Below are 25,871 nucleotides of genomic sequence, written 5' to 3'. Positions count from 1 at the left end.
GGAATGAGAAGGAGGAAGAGGGTCAGTCCGGGACAGGGACAGGGAACGGTGCTGTTAAGTGGATGTAGAAGATAAAGGATAACAAGAGGTGATGTTGAGGTTGAGAGAATTGTAAAAGGAGCGAATGGAGAGATGAATCGGGGAAACAATTAAAGCAGAAAGCCGGAGAGTAAGGAAAAGGGCAAATGTAAGAAATGGGGAGAGAAAGTAGACGACGAGAAGGAAGAAAGCAAAAGACAGAGAGACAGGATGAGAATAGACACACAATGAACAAGCAAGATAGAGAGAGTGAAAGAGAAACAGAGTTTAGAAGGTAAGATAAGCAGGTTAATAACTCAAAAGAGCTAACACTGTGACAGAGAGGGGGATGAAGAGGGAGGAGGAAATCAACAGACAAAACGTAAAAAATTAAAGAAAGAGACAGCAAAACATAAAAAAGAATACATATTCACTATTGTTTGCTCTCAGTAACCAGCAGTGTTAAAACCACTTCAAATGATAACACATTGGTTTGTTCATTAATTCACTTATTGTCATGTACGGTGTCGGTCTCTTACCCAGTCCACCAAATCCTGACTGTGGCTCTGCTGCTCACTACTGTTCTCTGTACAGTTGCTCATAGCTCCTCCCCCTTCACCCCTCTCCTGGCTGTTATTGGTCCGTGGCGTCCCTCCATCTGAGGTGCTAACCCCGCTCTGTGGGCCTGTTCCGTCTCTACTCTCTCTGCTGCTCATTTCAGCTGGTCCTACGTACACGGCCCCTGGCTCCAGGGCCCCCACCATGGCCCCCTGATTCTGGATGACCAGAGAGTGGTCTGGGTGGCCCCCAGGGAAGTGGTAGGCCAGCTCAGCCAAGCCTGGCTCAAACTGGCCCCCTGGAGTACGTCGGAGAACTGGCAGGGTGTGGCTGCTGTAGCAGAGGCGGCCGTACAGGGGCCTCCCAGGGCCGGAGTAGGCCGGGTCCAGGGCTGGGTTCTGGGCCCAGTTGTATGCACGGGCCTTGTCCTGGACGTGCTGGGAGTAGCGTCTGGGGGACAGAAGATAGGGTGTGACAAGGCTAGACAACATGTTACAGCAGCTTTACATAGGAGCACACACCAATGAGGGATTGCACAGTATAGAGGAAGTAGGTGATGCCCAACAAAGTGTCTAATAAAGTGTAATAGTTTTCCTCTTTATTTGTTTTTACCTAAGAGGCTGATTAGAGCAAGGAGTTTTGTTTTTACCTAAGAGGCTGATTAGAGCAAGGAGTTTTGTTTTTACCTAAGAGGCTGATTAGAGCAAGGAGTTTTGTTTTTACCTAAGAGGCTGATTAGAGCAAGGAGTTTTGTTTTTACCTAAGAGGCTGATTAGAGCAAGGAGTTTTGTTTTTACCTAAGAGGCTGATTAGAGCAAGGAGTTTTGTTTTTACCTAAGAGGCTGATTAGAGCAAGGAGTTTTGTTTTTCCCTAAGAGGCTGATTAGAGCAAGGAGTTTTGTTTTTACCTAAGAGGCTGATTAGAGCAAGGAGTTTTGTTTTTACCTAAGAGGCTGATTAGAGCAAGGAGTTTTGTTTTTACCTAAGAGGCTGATTAGAGCAAGGAGTTTTGTTTTTACCTAAGAGGCTGATTAGAGCAAGGAGTTTTGTTTTTACCTAAGAGGCTGATTAGAGCAAGGAGTTTTGTTTTTACCTAAGAGGCTGATTAGAGCAAGGAGTTTTGTTTTTACCTAAGAGGCTGATTAGAGCAAGGAGTTTTGTTTTTACCTAAGAGGCTGATTAGAGCAAGGAGTTTTGTTTTTACCTAAGAGGCTGATTAGAGCAAGGAGTTTTGTTTTTACCTAAGAGGCCGATTAGAGCAAGGAGTTTTGTTTTTACCTAAGAGGCTGATTAGAGCAAGGAGTTTTGTTTTTACCTAAGAGGCTGATTAGAGCAAGGAGTTTTGTTTTTACCTAAGAGGCCGATTAGAGCAAGGAGTTTTGTTTTTACCTAAGAGGCTGATTAGAGCAAGGAGTTTTGTTTTTACCTAAGAGGCCGATTAGAGCAAGGAGTTTTGTTTTTACCTAAGAGGCTGATTAGAGCAAGGAGTTTTGTTTTTACCTAAGAGGCTGATTAGAGCAAGGAGTTTTGTTTTTACCTAAGAGGCTGATTAGAGCAAGGAGTTTTGTTTTTACCTAAGAGGCTGATTAGAGCAAGGAGTTTTGTTTTTACCTAAGAGGCTGATTAGAGCAAGGAGTTTTGTTTTTACCTAAGAGGCTGATTAGAGCAAGGAGTTTTGTTTTTACCTAAGAGGCCGATTAGAGCAAGGAGTTTTGTTTTTACCTAAGAGGCCGATTAGAGCAAGGAGTTTTGTTTTTACCTAAGAGGCTGATTAGAGCAAGGAGTTTTGTTTTTACCTAAGAGGCCGATTAGAGCAAGGAGTTTTGTTTTTACCTAAGAGGCTGATTAGAGCAAGGAGTTTTGTTTTTACCTAAGAGGCTGATTAGAGCAAGGAGTTTTGTTTTTACCTAAGAGGCTGATTAGAGCAAGGAGTTTTGTTTTTACCTAAGAGGCTGATTAGAGCAAGGAGTTTTGTTTTTACCTAAGAGGCTGATTAGAGCAAGGAGTTTTGTTTTTACCTAAGAGGCCGATTAGAGCAAGGAGTTTTGTTTTTACCTAAGAGGCTGATTAGAGCAAGGAGTTTTGTTTTTACCTAAGAGGCTGATTAGAGTAAGGAGTTTTGTTTTTACCTAAGAGGCCGATTAGAGCAAGGAGTTTTGTTTTTACCTAAGAGGCTGATTAGAGCAAGGAGTTTTGTTTTTACCTAAGAGGCTGATTAGAGCAAGGAGTTTTGTTTTTACCTAAGAGGCTGATTAGAGCAAGGAGTTTTGTTTTTACCTAAGAGGCTGATTAGAGCAAGGAGTTTTGTTTTTACCTAAGAGGCTGATTAGAGTAAGGAGTTTTGTTTTTACCTAAGAGGCTGATTAGAGCAAGGAGTTTTGTTTTTACCTAAGAGGCTGATTAGAGCAAGGAGTTTTGTTTTTACCTAAGAGGCTGATTAGAGCAAGGAGTTTTGTTTTTACCTAAGAGGCTGATTAGAGCAAGGAGTTTTGTTTTTACCTAAGAGGCTGATTAGAGCAAGGAGTTTTGTTTTTACCTAAGAGGCTGATTAGAGCAAGGAGTTTTGTTTTTACCTAAGAGGCTGATTAGAGCAAGGAGTTTTGTTTTTACCTAAGAGGCTGATTAGAGCAAGGAGTTTTGTTTTTACCTAAGAGGCTGATTAGAGCAAGGAGTTTTGTTTTTACCTAAGAGGCTGATTAGAGCAAGGAGTTTTGTTTTTACCTAAGAGGCTGATTAGAGCATGGAGTTTTGAGGCAATCAATGACCTAAGTGGATCAATACAGTCTTAGAAAACTCTTGAGGACTGGAGTTTTGTTTTTGCTCAGCATAGCTTTCAATTAAACACACACACACATACACACACACACACACACACACACACAAACACACTGCACACACACCACACACACTCACATGTTCCTGCTGTCCAGAGTGCGGTATCCCCTGCGTGAGCTGTGGGGGGCGCTCTGGAGCGCTGCGATGTCAAAGGCGGCCGTGTCGGCCTCGCCTCCTCCCTCGTCATCGTAGGTGATGATGTTCTCCCTAACATCGTCCTCCTCCAGGGGAGACAGAGAGTCCCGCTTCTGACGACGCAGGGACAGGGACAGGGCACTGACTGCTGGAGGGACGAGAGACAGAGGGAGGGGGGGAGTCAGAGAAAGAGCGAGAGAGAGAGAGAGAGAGTGTTGGTATATCATATGTCTGTCCTGCATGCTTAAATCGACTTTGAGCCATAGCCAGACAGTCATACTGGACTAGACCAGTCACATTGGTAATAAATTGGGCCATTCCCAGTCAAATGCCAATGAAATGTTAGTTGGGTTTGTGTTTCCCAGTAAAATTACTAATCAACTAATCACCAAGTCTTAAATCACATGTGATAGTGTTGGGTTGTAATGAAAGCTTGCACACCCTGTGGATCTGGGTCTTTCAGACCAGGATTGAGTAACACTGCTGTACAGTATATTTACCCAGCAGAGTGGCAACACAGGCCAAGATGGCCAGCAGGGCGGCAGTGCTGAGCCCAGGGGAGGGGGAGGTAGACTGCTGTGGGACACACACCGTCTCTCTCTCCCACTCCCAGTCTCCCTCCGTCTGCCTCTCCTGTCTCTCCTTCTCCCCAGCCCGGGCCCCTCCTCTCAGGCAGGGGCAGATGGACACAGTGACTGTCCCGGTGGAGGTCAGGCCAGACGTCCCATCCCTTAACACCAGGGGAACGTGTAGCGTGAGGGAGGAGGAGAAGGAGTGGGAGAGGGGCTGCAGGGGCGACAGGAGCAACAGGGTGGCACTGGGGCCTGGAGGAAGAGCGAGAGAGGGAAAAACACAACATGAGAAAAAAACAGCAAGAAACTCAATTGAATTGAATGAATCTACCATTTAATGTTATTGTCATAGCTTCCCACAGCTTCCCTCAGAGGATGTGTCGGAGTCCATTGGGAAAAGATGGATTTCCAGTAGAGGAAAAGGTAAACAACAAGGAAAACACAAAGGGATGAGGATAACAGAGTTAGGGGAAGAGAGGTAAAGAGAGAGAGAGAGAGAGAGAGAGAGAGAGAGATGTAAGGGAGAGAGTGAGACAGACAGAGAAGGGGAGGAGAGAGAGGTAGGGGGAAAGAGGTAGAGACAGAGAGTGAGGAGGTGAGAGAGGTAGAGGGAGAGAGTGAGACAGACAGAGAAGGGGAGGAGTGAGAGGTACGGGAGAGAGTGAGACAGACAGAGAAGGGGAGGAAAGAGAGGTAGGGGGAGAGAGTGAGACAGACAGAGAAGGGGAGGAGTGAGAGGTACGGGAGAGAGTGAGACAGAGAAGGGGAGGAAAGAGAGGTAGGGGGAAAGAGTGAGACAGACAGAGAATGGGAGGAGTGAGAGGTAGGGGGAGAGAGGTAGAGGGACAGAGAGAGAAGGGGAGGAGAGAGGTAGGGAGAGAGAGGTAGAGACAGAGAGAGAGAGAGGGGAGAAGGTAGAGGGAGAGAGCGAGACAGAGAGAGAGGTAGGGAGAGAGAGGTAGAGGGACAGAGAGAGAAGGGGAGGAGAGAGGTAGAGACAGGGGGAGAGAGAGGTAGAGACAGGGGGAGAGAGGGGAGAAGGTAGAGGGAGAGAGCGAGACAGAGAGAGAAGGGGAGGAGAGCGGGAGAGAGAGGTAGAGACAGAGAGAGAGAGGGGAGAAGGTAGAGGGAGAGAGCGAGACAGAGAGAGGGGGAGCGTGAGAGGTAGTTTGTGGGAGAGAGTGAAACATAAAGAAAGAAAGAGAGAGACTATACCTCCACTGTCCCTAATGCTGAAGTTGAGGGCGAAGCTGGACTCTGGAGGGATGTTGAAATATACAGCACTGTCATTCCCTCCCTCATCTCGATCAATGGCACGCAACACCTGCACCACCTGAAAAGAAGAGAGAGTGAGAAACCAGAAACAGAAAAGGAGTTGTGATGGGAGGATTGGGGAGGAAGGAGGAGAGGAGTGAGAGAGGAGAGAGAAAATAGTAAGATAGCATTGGAGAGGTCAACAAGATAGGAGGGGGAAGGAATATAGAAAATAATAGAGAAAATAATAGAGAAAAGAATAGAGAAAAGAATAGAGAAAATAAAGATTATTTTGTAACAACGCGTGACTTTAACTACCGTTCACATCCCTGTGTGCCCTCAGCATTTACCTCAAAACAAACAAATAGGCTCTGCTAGATAAAACCTCTCAAATCAAGAAGGAAGTAATTATGTCTAACCTTAACTGTGAAGGGAATTCCTGGGTTGGCTTTCAGTATATAATCTATGAAGATTGGGTTTCCGACTGCAGAGAAGAATTTAGGAAATAAATAAATAAATAAATCCTAATATTCTATCTAGTGAATATTATCTCAGCTTAAACCCCTGGGACTCTCTTAAACACTGCCTGTGGCAAAAAGGCAATACAACACCTCTTTAATGGCCTTTAGAGTACAGTGATTCAGACCTAGAATAAGATGTTAGGACGTTTCTGAGTTATGCAGAAGCTAGGGCTTTCACTTTGAAAGGGTTTTTAAATTATAACACTTTATTATTTTGTGTGCTTTAATGTCCTTATTAAAAAATGTATTCTTTTCAGATGCATTATACATCAATTGGCGGATGGGTTTCTTCCCTGCAAGACGGTTGCTGAGACAGAAAAACAAAGACACGTGAACACAAAAGAGGGCATGAACCCAGACACAGATACAACAAACTGATAGACAAAGACAACACGTTAATGGAAAGAGACTACATGGAAACATGGTGAAAGCAAAGGAGGAACAGAAGCGTGGATAAAATGATAGACGGAATCAGAAAGAATATTCAAAGAGTTTTCACATACTGTAAGCACACACCACACCACACACACATACATACACACCCACTCTGACCTGTCCAGTGGCTGATGAGTCACACATGGCTGCTGTGTACTGTCTGTCCAGCTCGGGCGCATTGTCATTCAAGTCCAGCGTCTCTATGGCAACCACCACTCTGGACACCTGGCTGGGGTTGTCTGCGGGAGAGGAACCAGGAACAGCTGTGTCTCAACAGAGAGCATTCCAAGACTCCAAGAGTGGCCAACACATCTCAACTCTGCTGCTCAATCCACTAGTGTGTCCTCGTGATCTAGCCTATAGGGTTGCCTGTAGTAGGTTCAAATCTGATGTAAACATAGCATTTGTTAGGTGATGTTTTAAAAATCAGGCTAAATCTGCGGGTGATTGGTATGTTTTAGTATAGAGCGTTGGAATTAGTGCCTCCATCCCTCTCTTTCTACACCAAACAGTATTTTCAAAGCTCCAGCAAAGGCGATATGTAAGGTGAGCTGACATGCATGCAAAGCAGTCACACCAGGGCGCAGTTTAAATGGATTGGGACAGAGTCCAAGCTGCATTCACGTACCCATACGCACACACCCTTTGAAATACACCAGCTCACAATTTGGACTGCACACGAGTCGACACACACATTTCAGGCTGCACACGAGTCGACACACACATTTCGGGCTGCACACACACATAAATGCACACGCACACACACACATTTTGGCAGCACACAATACATTCTCTTTGGACTGTGTTCACACTCAGTAACACCATGTTATGGACTGGAGCCATGGGTCCACATTGCAATGAGCTCCCAGTGTATTGGCAGGATGGGAGAGGAGAGGATAGGAGAGGGGAGAGGAGAGGAGGGGAGGGGAGAGGAGAGGAGAGAAAAGGAGAGGAGAGGAGAGGGGGAGGGGGAGAGGAGAGGAGGATAGGGAAGAGGAGAGGAGAGGAGAGGAGAGGAGAGGAGAGGAGAGGGAAGGGGAGAGGAGGAGAGGAGAGGAGAGGAGGGAGGGGAGAGGAAGGGAGGGGGGAAGGGGAAGGGGAGAGGAGAGGAGGATAGGGAAGAGGAGAGGAGGATAGGGAAGAGGAGAGGAGGATAGGGAAGAGGAGAGGAGAGGAGAGGAGAGGAGAGGAGAGGAGAGGAGAGGAGAGGAGAGGAGAGGAGAGGAGAGGAGAGGAGAGGAGAGGAGGATAGGGAAGGGGAGAGGAGAGGAGAGGAGGAGAGGAGAGGAGAGGAGAGGAGAGGAGAGGAGAGGAGAGGAGAGGAGAGGAGAGGAGAGGAGAGGAGAGGAGAGGAGAGGAGAGGAAATCTAAGGAAGTCTCTAGATTTTGCTCGCCCGAAGTAGAGTATATTGTGATAAACTGCAGGCCACACTACTTGCCTAGAGAGTTCTCAGCTATACTTTCGTGGCTGTTTATTTACCACCACAGACAGATGCTGGCACTAAGACCGCACTCAGTCAGCTGTATAAGGAAATAAGAAAACAGGAAACCGCTCACCCAGAGGCGGCGCTCCTAGTGGCCGGAGACTTTAATGCAGGGAAACTTAAATCAGTTCTACCAAATCTCTATCAACATGTTACAGTTATTGCTAAAACACTAAAATCCATTGGCTGAACAAAGTTCTCAGTTGCCTGGACTCATTTAGCTAATTATGCAGTCTGTCAATACCTTAAACAATTTCACATGGTAAAACACAATTTGCAGATCTCACTTTGACTTTTCAGCAAAACTCTAAACACATGCTCATTCTCAAAACACATTCTGCACTCTAATGCACATGTCATCCATACTGGTAAACACAAGTGGCAACAATCAAATACAAATAGAGAACACATGTCATTGATTGAACACAACCACTCAAAATTGATTTAACCTGTTTCAAAGGATGCGACACAACCAATATAAGCCAGTTCAGAGAGCAAACAGGTTGTTGAAGGTGGGAAGGAGAAAGTCTGAAAATGGATAGAAGAAACAATGTGAGAGGACGAGTGTGTATGCGAGGTGGGCGACGAGGAGGAAGAGGGCAAGAAAGAGAAAGAGGAGGACGAAGGGGAAGACAAAGAGTGGAAATATCTGACCATGTTCTTGTCCATGGACTGACAATGAGGGAAGCAGGACTTAGAGTGCAACCCAATGTAAGCCGATTTTCTGTGTCCACCATAGTAAGGACATTCAGAGAAGAGAACAGGTACAGTATACTACTGTATTTTTGTAATTGCAAATTTGCTGTACTACACTATATGCAGGTGTTTTAATAGACATTTGTAAAGTTAATCACTGTATGTATTGTACTGCATGAATATGTTTTGTAACTGCACAACTACTTTTTGTAGAATTGCAAGGCTGCCACATGCAGGTGGAAGGACAGCTATATTCACTAGGGAGCAAGAGGCCGTTATAGTTGGCATGGTCCTTCAAGATAATGCAATACGACTCAGAGAAATCCAGGAACGAGTGATACAAGACAACACAAACTTCCAGGGAATTGACAGTGTGAGCATTTCCACAATTGACCGTGTCCTCCATCGTAACAGGACGCGAATGAAACAAGTATACAGAGTACCTTTTGAGCGCAACTCACCAAGGGTGAAAGAACTGCGAGCTCAGTATGTGCAAGTAAGTGTACATTCAGAAGAATTTACTGTAATCCAGATTGTCTACAGTACTAACACATACTATATGAATGACATTACTCTTCAGTACATACAATGTATGTGAATCAGAAGCCTAATTGTACTCTACAGTATAGCACTGTCTCTGTACGACTTACAAAATCCTACAAACAGTATATTGTATTTCTACACAGACAATATTTGACTTGGAATCCTTGGACAGGCCCCATGAGTTAATCTTTGTAGATGAAGCAGGCTTCAATCTAACAAAGAGGAGAAGGAGAGGCTGAAACATGATTGGACAGCGGGCCATTGTTGAAGTCCCTGGTCAAAAAGGTGGCAATGTCACAATCTGTGCTGCTATCAGCAACCATGGTGTTCTACATCACCATGTTACACTCGGGCCATCTAAGATTTATTGACAATCTAAGAGATATTTGATTTGAGCAGCAGGTTCAAGAGCAGCAGGGTCAAGAGCTAAATGAGAATCCCATTCCCACCTATGTGATAGTGTGGGACAATGTCAGTTTCCACCGAGCTGCTCAGGTAAGGGAATGGTTTAACATCAATGGGCAGTTTATGAACTTGTACCTCCCTCCATACTCGCCTTTCCTGAATCCGATTGAGGAGTTTTTCTCCTCTTGGAGATGGAAAGTGTATGATAGACAACCCTACACCAGAGTAAATCTGCTGCAAGCCATTGTTTTAGCCTGTGGTGATATAGGTGAGGAATAATGTCAGGGCTGGATACGGCACACAGGAGGCTTCTTCCCCCATTGCCTCAGGAGGGACAATATTGCTTGTGATGTCGACGAAGAACTCTGGCCTGACCCAGCCCAAAGACAAGAAGAAGCACATTGATCACGTTTACTCCTTTGATTTTTGTCCCTTTTAGTATTTTAGTAGTACAGTAGGCTGTATACTGTACAATGGACAAATTGTATGGCCCTGAACATTGTGCTTTCCATTTATTAACAGTACTGACTGCTCAATAGATTTTGACTTGTTGCAGGTTCATATCAACAAAGAACAAGAATTACAGTATCACAGAGACAAAGGACAAGTTTGTGAGATGCAGGGTACAGTACTGTAAAAAATAGGGGTACAAGGAGGAGGAAGAACAAAATTGCAAAGAGCAAAGCAGAGTAGTAATTTCTGATCAATTTTGAGCTACTATGACAGAACATGTTTTCGTTCATCAAAAGACAATGACGGAAAAATATGAATATTTTTTTAGATTAAAAATGTACTTCTCCCTGAGAATTGTATGTTTTGAACAATGTGTTTTCTATTTTTCAATGTATTGTTTACTGACTGCTTGAGAGTGTATGTCATTTTGATCACTTTGTTTATGATTTGAGAGCAGTGTTTGATTTTGAACACAGGTAAAACTGTTCAGAGGCGAATGTTTCATTTTGCGAGAGGAGTCAGAGGTTATGTAAATAGTGCTTGAAGATTAGGTTTTGTGTTTAATGTTTTCAGGAAATGGAGCAAAGTTTCAGAAATTGTGTTTTAGCAAATGAGAAAAACTTTAAATGTGCAACCAGAGGGAAAGAAATTCTAGGTCACCTGTACTCCACACACAGAGAAGCGTACAAAGCTCTCCCTCGCCCTCCATTTGGTAAATCCAACCACAACTCTATCCTCCGGATTCCTGCTATAAAAAAATTGTCAGATGAAGCAGTTGCTAAACTACAGGACTGTTTTTCTATCCCAGAATGGAACATGTTCCGGGATTCTTCCGATGAACAGTTAACCAAATGGTTACCTGGACTATTTGCATTGTGTGCCTGTTTGTCATATATGCATAGTCACTTTAACTATACCTTCATGTACATACTACCTCAATTGGCCCGACCAACCAGTGCTCCCGCACATTGGCTAACTGGGCTATCTGCATTGTGTCCCACAACCCGCCAACCCCTCTTTTTACGCTTCTGCTACTCTCTGTTCATCATATATACATAGTCACTTTAACGATACCTACATGTACATACTATCTCAATAAGCCTGACTAACAGGTGTCTGTATAAAGCCTTGCTACTCTTTTTACAAATGTATTTTACTGTTGTTTTATTTCTTTACTTACACACACACACACACACACACACACACACACACACACACACACACACACACACACACACACACACACATCCTGCCGCCAATGGTCTGTTTAACTGATAGAGCTCATTATTCAACTCTGGCAGCGTCATTCGCACCACTGAAGACCCACTGCAATGCTGGCCAGTAGCACTGCTTAAATAAAGACCAGCACTGTCACCACACTAACCACTACTGTTGCTACCAGCAGTGGTGTGTATTCATGGATGCCAAGGGAACCTTCCCCAAGAAAAGTCTCTCCGTGTTTCATAATTTTCCTTCGATTCACAAGGGGCTGAATGTATCTCACAGGAGAAAGCACCCTAGCGAGCGAAACAGCGCCCCTCTGTCTCGGTATGTGTAGCCCATCTATCTGATGCTGTCTGGTCAGAAAGAGTATGACATCATTGCCATTCATAGCATTGAATGCAAGGGAAGCCAGCGAGCATTTCGCCTACCTTGATAACAAAATCGTGTAAAATAATAGCCAATCAGCATTGAGCTAAACCGAGCGATCTCAACTGTGAAAGGTCCTGGCGCACCAAAAAAAAGTGTCACATCAAAAGCAAAATGTTATTGAGAAAAACTTTAATTGTTGCATCTCGTTGTGTCCTTGTCCTCCGGGGGCTAGATAGGTAGCTAAAATTGCCCATGAATGGAAGTTAGACTAGCGAGCAAGCATTTTAGCCAGGTAGCCTAAGACAACAGGTGTGTACTGTTCGACAGAGTAATAGATCGTTTCAGCAACATAAAAGAGAGGAGGATGCCTTGGGAGCAGCTAATGGGGACCCATAATAAATACCAATACAAATATCCTCTTATTGTTTCTGCCTTATGCCTATATAGCACGGTGTCAATGCATATGAACTATCAGGTTATAAAGCAAACAACGAAATTATCACAACACAGGTTGTAATATGGCATTTTCTTCTGGCTTGGCTTCCCCAGTGATTTTACCCACGCACCGCTACTGGCTACCACTGTGTTACGCTAATAGGTATGACGTTAAAGGGTTAATATAGGATTCTTTAGCTGGTGTAAATGTATGTAAAATGTTTCATTTTCTGTGATCACTCAATATGAAATGTCATGTGTTTAATTAGGATCTGCTGTTTACCATCCTAAGGTGGTGGCACTTAATTTGATTGCTCCCAATTTCACAGATAGTACTAATACTGCCATAAGCACTGCTACTGTTAGCATAGTTAAAGCAGCGTTACTACTGTCAGCATGGATGAAGCAGCGTTACTACTGTCAGCATGGTTAAAGCAGTATTACTACTGTCAGCACGGATGAAGCAGCGTTACTACTGTCAGCATGGTTAAAGGAGTGCTACTACTGTCAGCATGGTTAAAGCAGTGCTACTACTGTCAGCATTGTTAAAGCAGCGTTACTACTGTCAGCATGGTTAAAGCAGCGTTACTACTGTCAGCATAGTGAAAGCAGCGTTACTACTGTCAGCATGGTTAAAGCAGTCCTACTACTGTCAGCATGGTTAAAGCAGTGTTACTACTGTCAGCATGGTTAAAGCAGCGTTACTACTGTCAGCATAGTTAAAGCAGCGTTACTACTGTCAGCATGGTTAAAGCAGTGCTACTACTGTCAGCATGGTTAAAGCAGCGTTACTACTGTCAGCATAGTTAAAGCAGCGTTACTACTGTCAGCATGGTTAAAGCAGTCCTACTACTGTCAGCATGGTTAAAGCAGTGCTACTACTGTCAGCATGGTTAAAGCAGCGTTACTACTGTCAGCATGGTTAAAGCAGCGTTACTACGGTCAGCATGGTTAAAGCAGCGTTACTCCTGTCAGCATGGTTAAAGCAGTGCTACTACTGTCATCGTGGTTAAAGCATTGCTACTACTGTCATCGTGGTTAAAGTAGCGTTACTATTGTCAGCATGGTTAAAGCAGCGTTACTCCTGTCAGCATGGTTAAAGCCGTGCTACTACTGTCAGCATGGATAAAGCAGTGTTACTACTGTCAGCATAGTTAAAGCAGTGCTACTACTGTCATCATAGTTAAAGTAGCGTTACTATTGTCAGCTTGGTTAAAGCAGCGTTACTCCTGTCAGCATGGTTAAAGCAGCGTTACTACTGTCAGCATAGTTAAAGCAGCGTTACTCCTGTCAGCATGGTTAAAGCAGCGTTACTCCTGTCAGCATGGTTAAAGCAGCGTTACTACTGTCAGCATAGTTAAAGCAGCGTTACTCCTGTCAGCATGGTTAAAGCAGCTTTACTCCTGTCAGCATGGATAAAGCAGCGTTACTCCTGTCAGCATGGTTAAAGCAGCGTTACTCCTGTCAGCATGGTTAAAGCAGCGTTACTCTTGTCAGCATGGTTAAAGCAGTGTTACTACTGTCAGCATGGTTAAAGCAGTGCTACTGCTGTCAGCATGGTTAAAGCAGCGTTACTACTGTCAGCATAGTTAAAGCAGCGTTACTACTGTCAGCATGGATGAAGCAGCGTTACTACTGTCAGCATGGTTAAAGCAGCGTTACTACTGTCATCATGGTTAAAGCAGTGCTACTACTGTCAGCATGGTTAAAGCAGCGTTACTCCTGTCAGCATGGTAAAAGCAGTGCTACTACTGTCAGCATGGTTAAAGCAGCGTTACTCCTGTCAACGTGGTTAAAGCAGCGTTACTCCTGTCAGCATGGTTGAAGCAGCGTTACTCCTGTCAGCATGGTTAAAGCAGTGCTACTACTGTCAGCATGATTAAAGCAGCGTTACTCCTGTCAGCATGGTTAAAGCAGCGTTACCCCTGTCAGCATGGTTAAAGCAGCGTTACTCCTGTCAGCATGGTTAAAGCAGCGTTACTCCTGTCAGCATGGTTAAAGCAGTGCTACTACTGTCAGCATGGTTAAAGCAGCGTTACTCCTGTCAGCATGGTTAAAGCAGCGTTACTCCTGTCAGTATGGTTAAAGCAGCGTTACTACTGTCAGCATGGTTAAAGCCGTGCTACTACTGTCAGCATGGATAAAGCAGTGTTACTACTGTCAGCATAGTTAAAGCAGTGCTACTACTGTCATCATAGTTAAAGTAGCGTTACTATTGTCAGCTTGGTTAAAGCAGCGTTACTCCTGTCAGCATGGTTAAAGCAGCGTTACTCCTGTCAGCATGGTTAAAGCAGCGTTACTACTGTCAGCATAGTTAAAGCAGCGTTACTCCTGTCAGCATGGTTAAAGCAGCTTTACTCCTGTCAGCATGGTTAAAGCAGCGTTACTCCTGTCAGCATGGTTAAAGCAGCGTTACTCCTGTCAGCATGGTTAAAGCAGCGTTACTCCTGTCAGCATGGTTAAAGCAGTGTTACTACTGTCAGCATGGTTAAAGCAGTGCTAATGCTGTCAGCGTGGTTAAAGTAGCATTACTACTGTCAGCATAGTTAAAGCAGCGTTACTACTGTCAGCATGGATGAAGCAGCGTTACTACTGTCAGCATGGTTAAAGCAGCGTTACCCCTGTCAGCATGGTTAAAGCAGCGTTACTCCTGTCAGCATGGTTAAAGCAGCGTTACTCCTGTCAGCATGGTTAAAGCAGTGCTACTACTGTCAGCATGGTTAAAGCAGCGTTACTCCTGTCAGCATGGTTAAAGCAGCGTTACTCCTGTCAGCATGGTTAAAGCAGCGTTACTACTGTCAGCATGGTTAAAGTCGTGCTACTACTGTCAGCATGGATAAAGCAGTGTTACTACTGTCAGCATGGTTAAAGCAGCGTTACTCCTGTCAGCATGGTTAAAGCAGCGTTACTACTGTCAGCATAGTTAAAGCAGCGTTACTCCTGTCAGCATGGTTAAAGCAGCTTTACTCCTGTCAGCATGGTTAAAGCAGCGTTACTCCTGTCAGCATGGTTAAAGCAGCGTTACTCCTGTCAGCATGGTTAAAGCAGCGTTACTCCTGTCAGCATGGTTAAAGCAGTGTTACTACTGTCAGCATGGTTAAAGCAGTGCTACTGCTGTCAGCTTGGTTAAAGCAGCGTTACTACTGTCAGCATAGTTAAAGCAGCGTTACTACTGTCAGCATGGATGAAGCAGCGTTACTACTGTCAGCATGGTTAAAGCAGCGTTACTACTGTCATCATGGTTAAAGCAGTGCTACTACTGTCAGCATGGTTAAAGCAGCGTTACTACTGTCAGCATGGTTAAAGCAGCGTTACTCCTGTCAGCATGGGTGAAGCAGCGTTACTCCTGTCAGCATGGTTAAAGCAGCGTTACTACTGTCAGCATGGTTAAAGCAGTGTTACTACTGTCAGCATGGTTAAAGCAGTGCTACTACTGTCAGCATGGTTAAAGCAGTGCTACTACTGTCAGCATGGTTAAAGCAGCATTACTACTGTCAGCATAGTTAAAGCAGTGCTACCACTGTCAGCATGGTTAAAGCAGTGCTACTACTGTCAGCATGGTTAAAGCAGTGCTACTACTACTGTCAGCATGGTTAAAGCAGTGCTACTACTGTCAGCATGGTTAAAGCAGTGCTACTACTGTCAGCATGGTTAAAGCAGTGCTACTACTGCTGGTCCTGTGGAACATATTGAAGCCATCAAGACATAAAGTAAAGCTGCTTTGTGGAGTGTATTGTACTTCAACTCTCTACAGCTTTTCATGCTTTGGCGGAGAGTGAATGTGCAATGACTGGGGTCAGGAGATTGTCCTGATCATGAAAAACGAAGGGCCTGAGTAGTGTTGCAAAATTCCTGGAACTTTCAATAAATGTCCCGGTTTTCCAGAAATCCTGGTTGAAGGATTACGGATTTTCTGCTTATTCCTTCCTGATTCCGTCTTTCTGGGAATCTTTTAACCCGGGATTTCAGAAAAAAATGCCAATTTATTGAAAGTTCCAGGAATTTTGCAATCCTAGCCCCAAGTCATGCTACTGCAGAGTTATTCCTGGTAAGGTCAAAACGCCTAGCTCTAAATTATGACATAGTGCCCTCTGACCTCTCTGCATGGCGATGACGGTGATGTTGTGCCACTGCTCGCGCTCACGGTCCAGCTCCATTACCGTGGTGATGAGGCCGCTGTCTGCAGTGATACGAAACAGAGCCTCCTGGTCTGACTGGGGATCAATAGAGAATCTGGGAGAGATGGAGAACGGGAGGAGGGAGAGAAAGAGGAGGGTGGGGGAGGGATAGGGTAAGAAGAGGCGGCGGGGGAGAGGGAGAGAGAGAGAGGGACAGAGGGGACAGTGAGACCAAGATAGATAAAGAAAGATAAGCATGAGAGGATATAAATGGCCAGGGAATTAATATCACAGATTATCGTAGTCGATATGAGCTCACTTGAAGTAGAGCTGATTTATCTAAATATCTCAATGAACGTTGTAACTACCGTTCCACCACACATTGCCCTTTTCCTCCTTTGTATAGCTGTGTGAAAACAGGGCCAGCACTCACTAGATCATTTTTTCTTAAGAGAACATATAATGATAATTTTGCCTTGATCCTTTCTTAGTGTGTGAGTGTGTGTCTGTGTGTGTGTGTGTGTGTGTGTGTGTGTGTGTGTGTGTGTGTGTGTGTGTGTGTGTGTGTGTGTGTGTGTGTGTGTGTGTGTGAGAGAGAGAGAGAGAGAGAGAGCGTTTATGATCCAGTCCAGCACCTGATGTTGTTGGTGAGTCCAGTATCAGGGTCCACAGCACTAACCCTTCCCACAGTGCAAGCGGGAGGGCAGTTCTCGGACACGTCCATCCGGTAGTGCGTCCGGGAGAAACGAGGCGGCTCGTCAGCGTCCAGCACAGCCACCCTGATGGAGGCGCGGTCCTTAAAGGGCCCACGGCGCAGGAACCGAGAGTCCACCATAGGGTTCAACACCTCCACGGAGAAGGAGTAGGAGCTACGACTCTCATAGTCTACAGCCTGCAGGGAGAGAGAGAGGTGTTACAGTAGGTGTCTATATGCTGGTTCTGTAGGGGAACATTACCAAGTGGTATTGTATCATGCTTTCTCTTTACAACACCGGTAGTTAATGTATTCACGTTCTCGTGTGTGGTCGTGGGTATGGCGTAGAAACATATGCATTTCCATAGAAATGCAATAAGCTCACCTTAACAGTGAACATTTCACGAGGTTCTATTTAATTCAGTGGTAGAAGCATAAACATTGATCTATTGATCTGGTTAACTATTACATTCACGATACAGTACGTAGTCAGCAGGAAGCTGTGAGGGTTTCATGCTATAGCTCCAGTCTGGTCTGAGTCTGGCGTCTACTGAGAAGTTATGAACACTAAGTGCTATGAACACTGAGGTGTGTCGGTCTATCTGTCGGTCGATCTGTCTGCCTCTCTATCTATCTGTCTGCCTGGCTCTCCATCTGTCTGCCTGGCTCTCCATCTGTCTGCCTGGCTCGCCATCTGTCTGCCTGGCTCGCCATCTGTCTGCCTGGCTCTCCATCTGTCTGCCTGGCTCTCCATCTGTCTGCCTGGCTCTCCATCTGTCTGCCTGGCTCTTCATCTGTCTGCAAGGCTCTAACTCTCTCCCTTACCTCTCTCTCTCTCCCTTACCTCTCTCTCTCTCCCTTACCTCTCTCTCTCTCTCTCTCTCTCTCTCTCTCTCTCTCTCTCTCTCTCTCTCTCTCTCTCTCGCTCTGGTGTCTGTCTGCCTGTCTCCTGGTTGTGGTTTCTCTCCACAGCAGGGTTCTTCTAGTCTGAAGGAATGAGTCTGTCTCTGATCAAATCAGGACAGATGATTGCTAGCGAGGGCAAAGCCCTGCCTTGATTACATACTGGAGAGCAACACGGCTGGGTCTGGTTCCAAACAGCTTTCTGAGGTTTTTCTACATGACATGGGCTTCCTGAGCCGAATATTGGATGAAGGCAGTATGATTGGCAGAAAGATGCAGGCTGGAGTGGGGATAAATAGACTGGTTAGGTATGAGCAATATTTAAAGCAAAAACTAACTTTGAAGGTCCCTCATGGAGGAAATATTGATATTTTTCTCCTATTTCTGACCCCCCCCCCCCCCCCCCCCCCCATACACACACACCTTTTCATTTTCTCCCAATTGTAAAGAACTGTATTCTCTTAGAATAAATCTGTAATCGTAACAGGGGATAGACTGCAAAAAAATATGTAGTGAGAAAAGGACAATTGAAGGGCACAGATATTGAAATATAGGCAATAACGGAACATTTCTATGTAGGGAAAAAGGAAATGTCAGAGAGAGAAAGAGGGAGGCAGGAAGGGAGAGGGAGCGAGGGGGGGAGGAGGTCTATAACAGGATCCCATTAGGGGGAAAGAGAGACAATCTGTCTGAGGAGGAGAGATGTCACTTATACTGTGAGCACACACTCATCACCCCCTCCCTTCCTCTAGCCAGTACTCCATCACCCACTACCTCTCTCTCTCTCTCTCTCTCTCTCTCTCTCTCTCTCCCTCCCTCCCTCTCACAGGCACTCGATCAACCTCTCCACTCCCCACCTAGTGTTCAGAGGTCCATCTCTGACACCCAGAATAAACATTCATCTCTCTCCCTCGCTCACGCTTACAGAAAGCACTTATCACCACCTCCCTTTTTCTCCTCTCTCTCTCTGCTGCTCTCTCTCTGTCTCTCTACTGCTCTCTCTCTCTGTCTCTCTGCTGCTCTCTCTCTCCATCTTTCTCTGCTGCTCTCTCTCTCCGTCTCTCTCTGCTGTTCTCTCTCTCTCTGTATCTCTGCTGCTCTCTCTCTCTCTCTGTGTCTCTCTCGCTCTCTCTCTGCTGATCTCTCTCTCTCTCTGTCTCTCTGCTGCTCTCTCTGCTCTCTCTCTCTCTTTCTCTCTCTCTCTCTCTCTCTCTCTCTCTGCTGGTCTCTCTCTCTGTCTTTCTGCTGGTCTCTCTCTCTGTCTCTCTGCTACTCTCTCTCTCCATCTCTCAGTACAACCGTCTCTTGTCTTGCCCTACACTCACTCTTTTTTTGAAATTCAAATGATTTATCTGTAACAATTGCCTTTTGCTTCAGTCTAAGTATGAAATTAATTAACTAAACAGTATGGTACAGTAGTCAAATGGTCATAATTAACTCATCATGCATCAAATATGGTTAATGCGCATGTGTGTGGGTGTGTGTGTTCATGTCCACTGTGATCAGTGAAGCTTTCAATGATCTAAATCGGACTCCTTTGCAGCCATTGTATATGTTCACCCTGCAAATGAAAAATGATCTCTTCAACTGCATGATGTTGTATAAGAGCCTTTTCTATCCTGCTGACCTAGCCTTTGTGAGGTCCTACTCGATTATCTACATTTTATATCAAAATAATGTCTTCGTCTGACTACTAATTTAAGATGACAGACTTAGCTCTGAGCAATTTTGCAGACAGACATGCAGCTGCAGTACTGTTGGAACAGAGTATCTCCTAAATCTCTCCACCACTTTGTTCTCTCTCTACGTCGATTCTGTCACTCGTGCTGTTTGTGTCTTTCCTCCATCTCTCTTTCTCTTCTCTCTCCCTCTGCCCTCTAGGTTTACACATCCCATTGTTTTTTATATACAGTTGAAGTCTGAAGTTTACATACACCTTAGCCAAATACGTTTAAACTCAGTTCTTCATAATTCCTGACATTTAATCCTAGTAAAAATTCCCTGTTTTAGATCAGTTAGGATCACCACTGTATTTTAAGAATGTGAAATGTCAGAATAATAGTAGAGATAATGATTTATTTCAGCTTTTATATCTTTCATCACATTCCCAGTGGATCAGAAGTTTACATACACTCAATTAGTATTTGGTAGCATTGCCTTTAAATGGTTTAACTTGGGTCAAACATTTTGGGTAGCCTTCCACAAGTTTCCCGCAATAAGTTGGGTGAATTTTGGCCCATTCCTTCTGACAGAGCTGGTGTAACTGAGTCAGGTTTGTAGGCCTCCTTGCTCGCACACGCTTTTTCAGTTCTGCCCACAAATTTTCCATGGGATTGAGGTCAGTGCTTTGTGATGGTCACTCCAATACCTTGACCTTGTTGTCCTTTAGCCATTTTTCCACAACTTTGGAAGTATGCTTGGGGTCATTGTCCATTTGGAAAACCCATTTGCAACCAAGCTTTAACTTCCTGACTGATGTCTTGAGATGTTGCTTCAATATATTCAAATAATTACCGTATGATGTCATCTATTTTGTGAAGTGCACCAGTCCCTCCTGCAGCAAAGCACCCCCACAACATGATGTTGCCACCCCCATGCTTCAAGGTTGGGATAGTGTTCTTCGGCTTGCAAGCCTCCCCCTTTTTCCTCCAAACACATCGATGGTCAATATGGCCAAACAGTTCTATTTTTGTTTCATCAGACCAGAGGACATTTTTTGAAAAGGTATGATCTTTGTCCCCATGTGCAGTTTCAAACTGTAGGCTTTTTTATGGCTTCTACCTTGCTGAGCAGCCTTTCAGGTTATGTCGATATAGGACTCGTTTTACTGTGGATATAGATACTTTTGTACCTGTTTCCTCCAGCATCTTCACAAGGTCCTTTTCTGTTGTTTTGGGATTGATTTGCACTTTTCACACCAAAGTAAGTTCATCTCTAGGAGACACAACGAGTCTCCTTCCTGAGCGATATGACGGCTGCGTGGTCCCATGGTGTTTATACTTGCGTACTATTGTTTGTACAGATGAACATGGTACCTTCAGGCGTTTGGAAATTGCTCCCAAGGATGAACCAGACTTGTGGAGGGCTACAGTTTTTTTCTGAGTTCTTGGCTGATATCTCTTGATTTTCCCATGTTGTCAAGCAAAGATGCAGTGAGTTTGAAGGTAGGCCTTGAAATACATCCACAGGTACACCTCCAATTGACTCAAATTATGTCAATTAGCCTATCAGAAGCTTCTAAAGCCATGACCTAATTTTATGGAATTTTATAAGCTGTTTAAAGGCACAATCAACTTAGTATATGTAAACTTCTGACGCACTGGAATTGTGATACAGTGAATTATAAGTAAAATAATATTTCTGTAAACAATTGTTGGAAAAATGACTTGTGTCATGCACTAGATAAAACTATAGTTTGTTAACAAGAAATTTGTGGAGTAGTTGACTTCAACTGTATTTCTTTAACTCTCTCTCCCTCTTCTACTCATTATCCCTCCCTCCCTCCCTCCCTCCCTCCCTCCCTCCCTCCCTCCCTCCCTCCCTCCCTCCCTCCCTCCCTCCCTCCCTCCCTCCCTCCCTCCCTCCCTCCCTCCCTCCCTCCCTCCCTCCCTCCCTCCCTCCCTCCTCTATTCCCCCTTTCCCTCTTTTCCTTTCTATCCTATGTCCCATTATCTCTCTTCCTCGCTCTCCCTCTCTCTGAGGAGATTAGCACCATCTCTCTTCTCTGTGAGAAAACAACACAGATAATCCTCAGAGTGCTGCTAGCGGTGACCGTGGATTAGCCAGCCATTTAAAGTGAGAGCATATGGAAATAACGTCTAACCAATGGAATCAAAGTGTCCCCAGGTGGAATCACAGACACACTAGTAGCAGGCTTACACAACTCATACTCCCAAATGGGAGAATGGGGATATTGGGAGAAGATGTGTTAATGATCGTTCTATACGATGTAGTACACTGTATATTTCCTATTCAACTCCAAATGTTGCTCAGGATCAGCGTGAGTTATAGGCTTGTGTAGCATGCAGCTGTGTAGGCAGCACACTCTGGGATAGAGCCAGCTAGCCGCTTCCCTTAGGCACATGTTAAAGGCTTGGATAGGTATACACAATATGGTAATAGCTCCACCCTGCCCGGTAACAGACTAGGTTACACATTCCTAAAACTGCCTAGGGGGATAAGGGCTCTAAAGGTCAGTTTGTGATTTATGCTGAGGCTTCCTTCAGTCTTTTTCTCTCTGACCACACACTATCACGTGTAAGTACAGGGTGTAAATGAACTCTTTTTGATTACAGCTGTTATAGTTACCACTGGGAGGCAGCAATGCAGAGTAGTAACAAGAGATGACTTGATGTTTACGGTGATGTTTGATGTTTACGGTGAAGAAACCCATACTGTAAACCTTAGATCAGTGTTTATTGCGGTCAATTTGCAGTCTATAAACTATTTGTAATTATGTTCCAGCCCCCAGGCAGACCATCCGCTCAAGAAAAACAATCGGCCAGCGGTTGAATCTAGTTGATGATCCCTGGCTTATATTAACCAGAAAGGGAAGAGGCAGGAATAAAGTGATAAGCAGACCGCTAAGCAGACCGCTAAGCAGACCGCTAAGCAGACCGCTAAGCAGACCGGCTGCCTTTCCGCTTTTGGAACAATGTGACGTTGTTAACACATCCTCATTTTGCTACACAGTGCATTCAGAAAGTATTCATACCCCTTGACTTATTCCACATTTTGTTGTGTTACAGCCTGAACAAAGTTATGGAGAAGTACAGATCAGGGTTGGGTTATAAACAAATGTCCAAAACTTTGAACATCCCACGGAGCACCAGTACACTCCACACAGCTGGGGTTTAAGGAAGAGTGTCCAGAAAAAAATAAGCAAACATGTTTGGTGTTCACCAAAAGGCATGTGGGAGACTCCCCAAACATATGAAAGAAGGTACTCTGGTCAGATGAGACTAAAATTGAGCTTTTCGGCCATCAAGGAAAACACTATGTCTGGCGCAAACCCAGCACCTCTCATCACCCCGAGAACACTATCCCCACAGTGAAGCATGGTGGTGGCAGCATCATGCTGGGGGGGGGGGGATGTTTTTCATTCAGCAGGGACTGGGAAACTGGTCAGAATTGAAGGAATGATGGATGGCGCTAAATACAGGGAAATTCTTGAGGGAAACCTGTTTCAGTCTTTGAGACTGGGACGGAGGTTCACCTTCCAACAGGACAATGACCCTAAGCATACTGCTAAAGCAACACTCGAGTGGTTTAAGGGGAAACATTTAAATGTCTTGGAATGGCCTAGTCAAAGCCCAGACCTCAAAGCAATTGAGAATCTGTGGTATTAAAGATTGCTGTACACCAGCGGAACCCATCCAACTTGAAGGAGCTGGAGCAGTTTTGCCTTGAAGAATGGGAAAACATCCCAGTGGCTAGATGTGCCAAGCTTATAGAGACATACCCCAAGAGACTTGCAGCTGTAATTGCTGCAAAAGGTGGCTCTACAAAGTATTGACTTTGGGGGGTGAATAGTTATGCACGTTCAAGTTCAGTTTTTCTGTCTTATTTCTTGTTTGTTTCATAATAAAACATATTTTGCATCTTCAAAGTGGTAGGCATGTTGTGTAAATCAAATGACACAACCCCCCCAAAAAATCCATTTTAATTCCAGGTTGTAAGGCATTGGGGGTGAATACTTTCACAAGCCACTGTAACTACAATGTTGTTGATCCATCCTCAATTTTCTCATATCACAGCCATCAAACTCTGTACGTATTTTAAAAAGTCACCATTTGCCTAATGGTGAAATCCCTGAGTGGGTTCCTTCCTCTCCAGTAACTGAGTTAGGAAGGATGCCTGTATCATTGTAGTGACTGTGTGTATTGATACACCAGCCAAAGGGTAATTAATAACTTCACCATGCTCAAAGGAATATTTAATGGATGTTTTTTTCTTAAAACGTATTTCCACTTTGACATTATGGTGTATTGTGTGTAGACCAGTGACAATATTTTTATACTATATTACTATATTTTTCAGACCCCTTCACTTTTTCCAAATTTTACTACGTTACAGCCGTATTCTAAAATGGATTAAATAGCTCCCCCCCCCCCATCAATCTACACACAATACCCCATAATGACAAAGCGAAAACAGGTTGCATTTTTTGGTGGCGAATGTATTACAAATAAAAAACTAAAATTGTTATGGTGAGTGAATGAGGACCCAAAAGCGAACTAACTTAAACAGAGCTTCTTTAATAACCAAACATAGGTAGGCTCAGATAGACCGGCAGATTCCGACAGGACAGGACAAGGTTACAGCAAACATGACGATAGTCTGGCTCAGGCATGAAACACAACAAACAAGAATCCGACAAGGACAGGAACAGAAACAGAGAGAGATATAGGGACCTAATCAGAGGGAAAAAGGGAACAGGTGGGAAACGGGGTGAATGGGTAGTCAGAGGAGACAAGGAACAGCTGGGGGAAAGCGGGGGAGAAAAGGTAACCTAACAACGACCAGCAGAGGGAGACAGGGTGAAGGGAAAGGACAGAGACAAGACACAACATGACAGTACATGACAGTACCCCCCCACTCACCGAGCGCCTCCTGGCGCACTCGAGGAGGAAACCTGGCGGCAACGGAGGAAATCCTCGATCAGCGCACGGTCCAGCACGTCCCGAGAGGGAACCCAACTCCTCTCCTCAGGACCGTACCCCTCCCAATCTACGAGGTACTGGTGACCACGGCCCCGAGGACGCATGTCCAAAATTCTACGGACCCTGTAGATAGGTGCGCCCTCGACAAGGATGGGGGGGGGGGGGAAGACGAGCGGGGGCGCGAAGGACGGGCTTGATGCAGGAGACATGGAAGACCGGGTGGACGCGACGAAGGTATCGCGGAAGAAGAAGTCGAACTGCGACAGGATTAATGACCCGAGAAATACGGACGGACCAATGAACCGCGGGGTCAACTTGCGAGAAGCCGTCTTAAGGGGAAGGTTCTGAGTGGAGAGCCAAACTCTCTGACCGCGACAATATCTAGGACTCTTAGTTCTACGCTTATTAGCAGCCCTCACAGTCTGCGTCCTATAACGGCAAAGTGCAGACCTGACCCTCTTCCAGGTGCGCTCGCAACGTTGGACAAAAGCCTGAGCGGAGGGGACGCTGGACTCGGCGAACTGAGATGAGAACAGCGGAGGCTGGTACCCGAGGCTACTCTGAAAAGGAGATAGCCCGGTCGCAGACGAAGGAAGCGAGTTGTGGGCGTATTCTGCCCAGGGGAGCTGTTCTGACCAAGACGCAGGGTTACGAAAAGAAAGACTGCGTAAGATGCGACCAATAGTCTGATTGGCCCGTTCTGCTTGACCGTTAGACTGGGGGTGAAAGCCGGAAGAGAGACTGACGGAAGCCCCAATCAAACGGCAAAACTCCCTCCAAAATTGAGACGTGAATTGCGGACCTCTGTCCGAAACGACGTCTGACGGAAGGCCATGAATTCTGAAAACATTCTCGATGATGATTTGTGCCGTCTCTTTAGCAGAAGGAAGCTTGGCAAGGGGAATGAAATGAGCCGCCTTAGAGAACCCATCGACAACCGTAAGAATAACAGTCTTCCCCGCTGACGAAGGCAGTCCGGTGACAAAATCTAAGGCGATGTGAGACCACGGTCGAGAGGGAATAGGAAGCGGCCTGAGACGGCCGGCAGGAGGAGAGTTACCGGACTTAGTCTGCGCGCAGACCGAACAAGCAGCCACGAAACGACGCGTGTCATGCTCCCGGGTGGGCCACCAAAAACGCTGGCGAATGGAAGCAAGCGTACCCCGAACGCCAGGGTGGCCGGCTAACTTGGCAGAGTGAGCCCACTGAAGAACGGCCAGACGAGTAGGAACGGGAACGAAAAGAAGGTTCCTAGGACAAGCGCGCGGCGACGGAGTGTGAGTGAGCGCTTGTTTTACCTGCCTCTCAATTCCCCAGACAGTCAACCCGACAACACGCCCCTCAGGGAGAATCCCCTCGGGGTCAGTGGAGGCTACTGAAGAACTGAAGAGACGAGACAAAGCATCAGGCTTGGTGTTCTTAGAGCCCGGACGATAAGAAATCACGAACTCGAAACGAGCGAAAAACAGCGCCCAACGCGCCTGACGCGCATTAAGTCGTTTGGCAGAACGAATGTACTCAAGGTTCCTATGGTCAGTCCAAACGACAAAAGGAACG

At 45.3% G+C, this 25,871-nt stretch overlaps 1 protein-coding gene across 1 annotated transcript in view; it reads right to left on the bottom strand.

Annotated features, from left to right (window-relative positions):
* Positions 1-25,871, bottom strand: part of LOC110530987 — a 206,536-nt gene that overhangs the window by 1,950 nt on the left and 178,715 nt on the right. Inside the window, exons 7-13 of the mRNA XM_036986260.1 lie at positions 16,691-16,947; positions 16,034-16,170; positions 6,446-6,567; positions 5,334-5,451; positions 4,047-4,370; positions 3,490-3,694; positions 558-1,026 (exon numbers count right to left, since the gene is read on the bottom strand). Of these exons, the coding sequence (XP_036842155.1) occupies positions 558-1,026; positions 3,490-3,694; positions 4,047-4,370; positions 5,334-5,451; positions 6,446-6,567; positions 16,034-16,170; positions 16,691-16,947 (1,632 nt within the window). The remainder of the gene's footprint in view (positions 1-557; positions 1,027-3,489; positions 3,695-4,046; positions 4,371-5,333; positions 5,452-6,445; positions 6,568-16,033; positions 16,171-16,690; positions 16,948-25,871) is intronic.

This window comes from Oncorhynchus mykiss, chromosome 8, assembly GCF_013265735.2.
Source record: "Oncorhynchus mykiss isolate Arlee chromosome 8, USDA_OmykA_1.1, whole genome shotgun sequence".
NCBI classification, from domain to species: domain Eukaryota; kingdom Metazoa; phylum Chordata; class Actinopteri; order Salmoniformes; family Salmonidae; genus Oncorhynchus; species Oncorhynchus mykiss.
This window is presented reverse-complemented; position numbering and strand designations above follow the sequence as displayed.